General features: G+C 38.5%; 1 protein-coding gene across 1 annotated transcript in view; it reads left to right on the top strand.

The window, feature by feature from the left end:
- The window catches only part of LRRC1 (leucine rich repeat containing 1), a 131,756-nt gene extending 122,869 nt beyond the window's left edge, over window positions 1-8,887 (top strand). Inside the window, exons 12-14 of the mRNA XM_045543763.1 lie at window positions 4,442-4,614; window positions 5,669-5,805; window positions 7,379-8,887. Of these exons, the coding sequence (XP_045399719.1) occupies window positions 4,442-4,614; window positions 5,669-5,805; window positions 7,379-7,537 (469 nt within the window). The 3' untranslated portion in view covers window positions 7,538-8,887. The remainder of the gene's footprint in view (window positions 1-4,441; window positions 4,615-5,668; window positions 5,806-7,378) is intronic.
- The last annotated feature ends 1,197 nt before the right edge of the window (window positions 8,888-10,084 follow it).

Below are 10,084 nucleotides of genomic sequence, written 5' to 3' on the forward strand. Positions count from 1 at the left end.
CACCTGAGCTATGTTTTTGCATCTAAAACTTTTCTTCCTTTCTGAGATGATCTGGCCACTGATGTCTCTTTTCCTGACCTTTCACCTCCAGCAGTAGAATCTCAGTGACTCTAAATGTTCCCTGGTTCTTGCCACTCTAGTGTGCATAAATTTACGTAACTAATTCTTGAGCAAAAAGATGGCTCTGATGTCTAAAAACTATTTTTCACATGAGTGAAACCCTCATCTCTTCTTTCAATGTAGAAGAGTAGAAAGTTAAACTTTTATTATGCTTGGGCCAGGGTAGAGAAAATATAATTAAAAAGTCAAGTTACATAGCTGTCAAATGAGTCAGTTAAGTGTGTCATTTAGCCCATGTATATATAGATTCATAGCCAAATTTTAAGCCTATTAGAATATTTAATCGCAAAGTATCAGTATAGAAACTAATAATAATAAAAAAGACTACCTTGTCAGACTATTAGCTTACAGAAATGTCACACCAGGGGAAATCATGCCAAATACAAAAGTTTCTGCCTCTTCTCTCAAGCATATAAAAATAGCACAATGCAGCAGGGAGACTACACTGTTAGTTTCCAGAAACTTTCTTTTACAAGTTTGATAGGATAAATTAGAGCAAGAATGACTACAAAGAGCCACTTGGAAACTAAGTATCAAACTCTATGACAGTAAGGAAGAAGGTGTCTTGTATCATCAGTTACCCAGGGGCACTGACTCCCCTAATTCTTAGACTCTCTCCCATAGGAATATCCACCAAGCACACAAAATTGGGTATTTGAGGAACTTCCTTACTTGTAGTATTAGTAGTACCGAATACCAGAAACAATTGGGAAATTGTTTACAACTTTGAATTTTATACTATGTATGTATGTATTACCTAATCCAAAGAATTAAATTTAAAAAATATTCAAAGAGAACACCATAGCCATACTGTGGAACACTAAGCCAAGAATGAGATGTTTCTCTGGTGACACAGAAGGTGACCCATGATAATGAGTGAAAAGAACAAGTGTTGAATGATATATATAGTGTTCTCACTTTTGTTTTTTTTGTTTTTTTAAAAAGTTACCATTGCATTATACCAAAATATTAATAGTAGCTCTCCTAGAGGAGGAGTGGAGACTTGAGGGTATGGGCAGGCACTTTCATTTTAGATATTCTGGTATCATTTAAATTTTTTTTGCTGATTATGCTCTCCATTTATATATATATATATTTTTTTTTTTTTTTAACATTTTTGAAAATTTTGCTTAGAACTAAAAATTCTAATAGGAGGTAACAAACAGATGAAACATCACGTTGTAAGAAGTATCCAGCCATAGGTTAAGTTAATATTAATCAGTGGGCCATGCTTAGGTATTAAATGAATTTGACAAAGCAACTGCTAGAGCAGTTCAGAGGCATGGAAGGTCACTTTGGGCTGGATTGGCCATAGATATCACTGGCGGTGAGAGGCTCACAGTTCGGTTATTCATTTGCTTTGGTCCTTGTGCCATTGGTATGAACAGTAACCACAGGCTTTTGATTTCTGGGGGGATGTAGTCCTAAATAGAACATAGAGATGTGTACAAGTGGGGCTGTGGTTTCTGGTGTTGATTAATTTTATTCTGTGGTGTGTAGAAGGTACCAGAATAAACAAAAAATGTGCTATTAACTCCTCTGGAACGCAGTAATATTTTTAATCCTTTTTCTGACTTGTAGCTGAGATGGTTCACCCAAGAGAAACAGAGGAGAATGTGTGTGTACATTTCCCCCAGGCTGCAGTGAGTGAGAAGAGCCGGCCCAGCCTGCAGGGTCTGTGTGTGCAGACTGTACAGGGAACAGGGCCTTTTTTGCTCTTTGACACCACTGGTAACTTCTATCCACAAGACAGTGGGCAGCTTGTGTGTGATGTGGACTCGGTCGGCAGCAGCCGTGCTCAAGCTGGCACTTTGACTCTTTGCAGCAGAACTGGTGTTTCTGGCAACTCATTAATCTGAGCTGAAATATGATTGTAAGATTTGTTGTAGAGTTTAGTAATTTATTTTAGCCTTTATTGTATGGTGCGTCATCCCTAGAAGCTGTTATTTATTACTGATGCTCTTTTTACCCTTTTATGTATATACCCTTGCTTTAGCATTCAGCTGGGAAGCCAGTTATTACTTGAGAAGTTATGATGACCATGTTTGAGTATCTGTGTTTTGTGCCAGTTTTCAGGTCTTGATTTTTTTTTCGTTATGCTCTCATGATTAAGAAAGGTAGAGATGCTGACTATAAGTTTCTTGCCCAGGACTTGAAACTTTAAACGTTCTGGAGGATGTTAGCTTGATTCCTCTTTTAATATAAATGGGAAAAAATTATTCTTTTGTTCAGTAAAATAAAAGAGTTTGATGTACTTTGAGCTTTCACAAGGTATAATGGCCATTCTCCTGGTCACGGTGCCTGGCAAATACATGTTTTAACTTCCTTGTGATGCTATTGGGTAGAAGGAGAAATAATTTTTGTATAAGCACAAGAGATTTCACTTTCTGTTCCATCGAGGAACAAATCCCTCAGAGTAGGGAGAGATGGAGTTGTGACTCTGCCATTCCTCATAATTCTTTGGGAGTCCTTCTCTTGGTATGAGCATATCACCACACTGGGTAGATTCTAGGATTTAAAAATACATATTTCTTGCTCAATGTGGCTCTCATTAGTGAAATCCCATAATCTATGGTACAAACAGTCTTTCAAGGCTATTTTAACATATGCCGTTTTCATTGACTCTAGAACCTCACTCCAACATAAGTTACAATTTCACAGTACTTAGTACCATACTGAATACATATGCATGTGATGTATCAGCCTTTACTGGGCTAATTGTTAAGGAAAAGGAAATATTTTCTCATCTCTGTGACTAATACATTAGCAATCTTTTGCAAAATATACTGTTATTGTGAAAAGTTAGTAATGCATTTGTTGTTAATACTTTCTATGTGTCCTTTGATATTTAAAGTAATTTATCCAGTTTATGCCTACATTTTACTCAGATTAGTTTTATATTATTGGAATATAACTTCTTTTCATGTCTCTACATGGAGTTCTAGTTTATTTCCCATGAGTTCTGTCAATTCAGACGGTATGTATGTTTGATAATGCAATATGAATCTGCTAGTAAGATGTATAGGTAGATTTCCCACGTACGTTAGCTGGAGATAGGTGTCTCTCTTACGAAGTCATTTCTATGATTGGTCCATAATTTAATAATATGGAGCCATCCTTAGAGTGAAAAAAATATTTGATGAAGTATATATAACCTTAAATCCTTTAAACTTTAAATTACTGGTATCCACAGAGGATTGGTTGTTTTCAGAGTGAATTAGTCAACTAGCGTGAGGCATTGGTTTTTACTATAGCAGGGATTCCATCCTTGGCAGTGTTGCATCTGGGGCCAGATCTGTCTTTGTTGCGGGGCTGTCCTGTGACTGTAGGGTGTTGAGCAGCATCACTGGCCTCTGCCCACTAGGTGCCCATAGCACACTCCCCCACCCCACACGACCCCCTGGTAGTGACACCCAAACTGTCTCCAGACATTGCCAAATTTCTTCCCCTAGGGACAAAGTCATCCCTGGCTAAGAAACACTGCTCTCAATAATTTTTTTGCAAGTACCATGTACATATGACTTCTGGCAGTGGTCTTTCCTAAATAGATCTTACTGGTTGCAGCCAATCTGTCAAATCTTTGTGCAAGCCCATGTATAAAACTAAGCTTTAGGTATCACATTACAGCGTTTAAAGTGCTTTCACATGTACTACCCCATTTGAAACTGAAACAGTCTGATGTGGATGTTAATTATCATCTAAGAGTCTGAGAAGTGGGAGCTTCTAGAAACTGAAAGAGAAAAGTTTAAAATGGAATACCTGAAATAATCTCCCTAGAGAAAGCAAATGGAGTCCATGCAAAATGGTTTTTAATCTGTATTTTAACAACAACTTAAACTCTTTGGCACTCTAGGCATCTCCTTCCTTTCCTGGTGCTCCTGGGAACAGGTAATCCCATGGCCTCCTACCCTTCCCCCGCCTCCCCCCGAGGCCAGTGAGGCTGCCGCTGCCGTTGGGGGTGGGAAGAACTCTTCTGGGTCCTTCCACAATCATGCTGACTTTTTTTCCCTTTTTAAATTGAAACCCAGTACAAGACCTAATAATGTGTCCTGTAATTTCCTCATTTTTTTTTTTTTTTTGCCCTGTGGCCTGGAGATTCTAATGAGAGAAGTGATAGCAGAAAAGGGAAGCACAGTAACCTTCTGAAGAATCTACTTGCAAAGAGAATATCAAGTATCTTATTATAAACCATTTTTTTTTTTTTTTACATTTTGAACCAAATCTCAGGAAACTCCCTGTAATTTTTTTCCTGTTTTTATTGACAGGAATTGGTTGAAGTACAAAATTTGAGGTTGTGATGTCTCCTTCTGTTTTAAACTAGGTTGCTGCATCTGCCTTTATCCCTGACGGCCTTGAAGTTGAAGGCTCTGTGGTTATCCGACAACCAGTCCCAGCCTCTGCTCACGTTCCAGACAGACACGGACCGCACCACAGGGGAGAAGATTTTAACCTGTGTCTTACTTCCTCAGCTGCCTTCCGAACCTACTTGCCAAGGTGAGTTTGATATAAGGACGGTATTCACATGGCCACGGGAATGCGCAGAAGCTAGTATTCATAAGGCCTCTGACTCCCACGCGTGGTTGTGCTTTGTCTGATCTGCACCTAGAGCCAGCTCAGGTGAGGTCACTGTGGGACTCCTCTGAGCAGGGTCTCCTACGTCCTTGCAGAAAAAGGGCCACTCACACTTGTTTGTCATGTCTGAAATTCCGTGAACGGCCTTTTGATTTTGAATTATAGCTAAGGCTGAAAATACAATACTTCTAGAAAAAGTAACAGAGTCTCTTAAAAACCAACTGACAGTTCAGAGGATTAGTAGTTAACACCACTGGCATGCTGTTTTCGAGCCAGTGAGTTATTTTGAGTCATTGTACCTTTATTTTATAAATTGTGTGGTTTTAAAAAATATTCACTCTAACATCAAAATGTTATTATAAATGTTATATATATGTTATATGTCATAATATATATAAACCCAGGTCTCTTTGCTGAGACCTGGGTTTGATAGAGGAGAACCAGGGTGCCTTGGGGAAATGGGAGTCCAAGCGGCCAGGCCCCAAAGCCACTTTGCCAGTCCCAGCTCTAAGAGAGCTTCTTAGAGCTGTTAGTTGAGCTTCTAAGGCTCTTAGAGAAAAAATGTGATAGCAGTGTTACTGAGGCTAGTATCCAACATGTGTAGCTCCATCACTGTCCCAGAAAATTTTTGAAGTTACTGTGTAAAAGAAAATTATGAAAAAAGGACTCTAAATTATTATGACAGTCTGTAATAAAATATTAAACATGAATTTAGCAGATATTTTATAGGATCTTAAATAGAATTATATATGCATCATTTAAAAAAGACGGGGGGACAACCCTGTCCCAGGCTTTTTTCTTTTTGTTTCTTAAAGCCAAAACTTAGAGATTCAGACAGTGGTTTGCCCTGCTTATTTCTGATGTCATGCTCCTGGGATGCCGTCTGGGTTCTGCCCAGTCAGCCACACGGTTCTGTAGAGCAGTTGCCAGTCACATGGGCCAGAGTTCCCTGCTGATGTGATGTTTGTCCCCGCAGAGAATCTGCCTCGTTGTGGTGCGCTGGAGAGCTTGGTAAACGATGTCTCTGATGAAGCCTGGAACGAGCGTGCGGTAAACAGAGTCAGTGCAATCCGATTTTTGGAAGATGAAAAAGATGAAGAAGACAATGAAACGGTATGATAACGGTGATTCTTTGCCTTTGTGGAGGTTCAAAATGAAAAGATTGAGTATGGCATCTAATAAGGATTTTCTTTATTTTCAAATATTATGGTCTCTGTTTTGCACTCAGCATTTAGGAATTTTTTAGAAGACAAAACTAGGTGCTTCTAAGTACTGAGTCACGAATGGCAAAGAAGGCAAATGGAACTTTTGTTGGTTTTTTGCTTAAATAATTTATGGTGCTTCTTTGTGATAGTTTTAGTCTCCCACTCCCCGTTTTCTTTTTTATTGTTCCAAATGAATGAAGTCTCTTCCCACCCTCCACCCCCATTTATGGCTGTGCCATGTTGACGCCATTCACTTGTCACAATGTGACTTAGGAACAGACTTCTCTTCTTCATGTAAGCAGGTTACCTTAACCTTTGTGCAGAGCCTCTGTAATCTTAGCTGGATTATCTTTTAACAAGTTTTTGTTCAGAAATCGGGAAGAGAGTTGAAAGTACCACTCACTCTTACTTTCATCCATACTTGACAATGTCTCTCAGACATCCAGCATCTCTCAGAGTTGGTGACAACTCTTAACATCTTCCTACCAGTGGACTTTGGCTTCTTAAACTCCTCGCACGAATTGAGACTTTCATTAGCAGAGCTTAGAGGGAGTATTTGCAGCCCCCCAAACAGAGGGCAGTTTTTAAATTATTGCCTATAGTCTCTGTTATTCCAGCTGTCACCAGATGGGATTTTAGGCATTTACAGCAGCAGAGTGCAAAATGGGAATTAGGGATAACAAAGTAACTTCAACAGAGATGACTCCTTAATGCTTTCCTCAAGACTTGTGTGGAGTGTGATGGTTTCACCAGTTACTTCATTATTCACTTTATTAACCTAGTTTGGTTCCTCCTGAAGCTCCTGGATAGACCATTTAAAAGATGTAAATGTCCTTTTCTGAGCTAAAGATCATGTAACATATTAAATAAGACAGTATTTTAAAATTTGCCCATACCCTATTACTCATCTTCCTGCACTGTGGTCTTTTTAGAAGAAAATGTGCACTTTCATCATTAGGTCATATAAATAGCACAGCGGCCAAATAAGAAATCCTTCTCTCTCTCTTCCCTTTTCCTTCAACTCCCATGCCTCAAGGGTTGAAGAAAGCCAGAATCACTCTGGGTTATAGAAGAACATTATAGTGATTGTAATTTAGAATTTTTTTATTTACTTCTTTTTTTTTTGTTGTTTGTTTCTCCACATCCCGTAATTATATCTTAAATTAAAAAAAAATATTTTCTTACAGTTTATGGAACTTTATTTTTATTTTACACTAATCGCATGTTTTTAAAAGTATTCTTTTATTCTAAAAGTAATCCTTTTATCGTGACTAGATAAGTCATATGAAACACTTTCATCTTCCATTAACTGCCAGTGAGCAGTTGATAAATGCACTTATCTCCAAAGAAAGCTTTTCCACCCACTTGCACTCATAATTTCTAAGAGGGGTAAGATCTGTGCAGGAATGCTAACACCTTGAAGCTGTATGTTTTGAAAAAGTGATGGAATCAAACCAAAACACTCCACTGTTTGTTTTTAGAGAACACTTCTAAGGCGAGCCACTCCACACCCGGGGGAGTTAAAGACCATGAAAAAGACAGTGGAGAATTTACGGAATGACATGAATGCTGCTAAAGGACTGGATTCAAACAAAAACGAGGTCAATCATGCCATTGACCGAGTGACCACTTCTGTGTAGAATTGCGCCTCCGGGTTTTACCTCCCGTGTCTTCCTCTGCTGTCGAGATGTTCCTGTCTGCTTCTGAGGAGCCTCATGCAGTCCTCGTCCTCACCAGCACCTTCGTGTCACCTCCCCGTGTCGAGCGTCAGGATGCTGCTCTCCCAGGAAGTGCCTTATTGTCATCCCTCACCCAGTCGTCGCATCAGTGGTCTCCCGGCATGATTTTTCTTTTTTTTTTAATTTCAGTTGTTTGTGATAAGTAGAATACACTACTGTAAACATCTGACCTTTGTTTTTGTCTTCTGTTGGGGTAAGGGAGAGCAGGAAGGGGAATTTGTACCCTCCTCCCTTTCATACAGTGCTGGGACATTTTGAACCCAAGTTTCTCTTGGACCTACTGATAAGAGAGAGTTTTATGTATGGGGAAAAATTGATACTTTTTAAACCTTTTCTGGCAGCTCAGATGGTGTAAATTTAAAAATTTTGTATAGGTATTTTGTAACAAATATGTATTCTTTTTTGTTATTTTATCTTGAAAACGGTACATATTTTAGTATTTGTGAAGAAAAACAAGTCCTAAAGTATTTGTTTTTATCTGTACCATCCACTTGTGCCTTACTGTACCCTGTGTCCTGTCCAACCAATTGTGGATGACGGCAGCCTTGAGCAATGAGATGAGAATGGGAATGTGGTACTTTTAAAGCAGTGTTGCATTTTAATCAGTAATCTACCTTGGTGGATTTGTTTTTAACCAAAAAGATGAGTTACCGTTGATTTGTAAATTATATCAGTTGATTTTTCTTTTTTGAAAAGATGAACCAAAGGATTAGACTGCTAAATTTTATTTCTTACATTTTACCTTTTCACGAATAAGTTTCTTGTAATTAGTGCAGTTTCAGCCTGCACAAAGGAAATTATGACTCCGAAGGTGTGTGCCATTTGTAAAATAAAATAGAGCAGAAAAGCACAAAAAGAGAAAACTGGTTCAGAAATTCAGTGGGTAAATAAATTATGTACTACAAACAAAAGTATGATTTTTATTCAAGAAAGCTTTAAACATTTTATGTCCAGATATAAAACCACAATAAAGCAAAATAACCTACTATCATAATAGAAATGTTGCTCTCTTTGTAAGTGCAATTTAATTTGTAAATAGAGTTTGAGTCAAAGCATAACAAAATACTGCTTCAAGATTTAATTTTAAATCAGCTAATTTAAGGGGTATTGGGATAAGTTTCGCTGTGTTTATGTTGATTTTTCTATGCTGTGATAAAGAGAAACGGAAAGTGCCAGTCCCTGTGTGGTATCTAGGAAAATCATGTTTTTTCCTCCCCCTCTGTGAAATAAATTCACCCTGGACGTTGGCCATACAGCTTTTTAAAATTAATTATTTTGTATGTTCAAATGACAGTAGATAGCCGAATTCTTTGACAGTGTATCCATTAAATATCTAAATGACTGGTCAGTGTTGAGTAACCTCCTGTGGGACTCACATTCACTTGTTCTTCACACAGGGCAGGACCCAGAATTGCCTTCAGCTGTAGCTCTTAATTTTGGGTTGGGGCTGTCTGGCCAATTGGACTCCTTAGAAACCCATTTTCAACCAATTAAATTCAATACCTTTAATTTCTATCCATTTACTTATTGAATTCACTTAGCTTTTTAGGTTGTGTGTGTATATATATGTGTGTGTGTGTGTGCATTTTTAAAACTATTTATTGAGCTGAAAGTCCATGACACATAACTGGTTTTCAGCTAGTCAGTTTTCTACCTTGCTCCTTATTCGGTGGGGTACCCATTTTAAGATTTTGGCATCCTCTGTTTTAAGTGTGTAAAGATGATCCCACTAACTCATGGGCTGATTATATATAAGCACATTGGTTTTATTTCACGAGAGTTGTCTTGACACTGAAGAACAAATAGAACTTGCATGGTATTTTTTGTTTGTTTTTATATAAAGCCGACCCTTTCCCGCTCAGTTTATCATGGCTTTAGCGTGCCAGAGGTGGACAGATAGTTGTGTGAATGCTTAACTTTTTCTAGGAGATTTTTATGTTTCTTTTGGCCTGTCTCCTTTAGTTTACGTTCACCTGGTTGGTTTGGTTTGCTTTTTGTTCTCAGTTTCGGGAATTTCGTTTGTTTGTTTCCCTCCTCCCTTTGAGAGGGGAACACTACTTTCATCTTAATCTTTTATACCACATGATACTGTAATGCTGTTTTAACTTCAGGACGCCAGAATCAAACTTAAACTTCACAGTGGAAACAGCACCAGCCAAACAATTCCAACTTGAGAACACACCAAGCCTTTTTAAAGGCTTGTCGTTATAAGAACAACTTAATTATGTAAAAAGATACCTTTCCATTGTGAGCCCAGTGCCGAAAGTTCCAGACCTTGTTTCAGGAGAGTTACACAGTGCTGTCAGCTGCCACGCCCCCTCCTGCTGGCCCGCCCTGTGGGAGAGGAAGGAGGACAGCCTACTGCCTGTTTGTCTGGTGAGAATGACATGTAAAAGCAGGAAAGGAGGTTAGTATGACCTGTTCACCCAGTTTTTTTTCATAGTCCTT

The sequence above is a fragment of the Lemur catta genome, chromosome 2, assembly GCF_020740605.2.
Source record: "Lemur catta isolate mLemCat1 chromosome 2, mLemCat1.pri, whole genome shotgun sequence".
Classification (NCBI taxonomy): Eukaryota; Metazoa; Chordata; class Mammalia; order Primates; family Lemuridae; genus Lemur; species Lemur catta.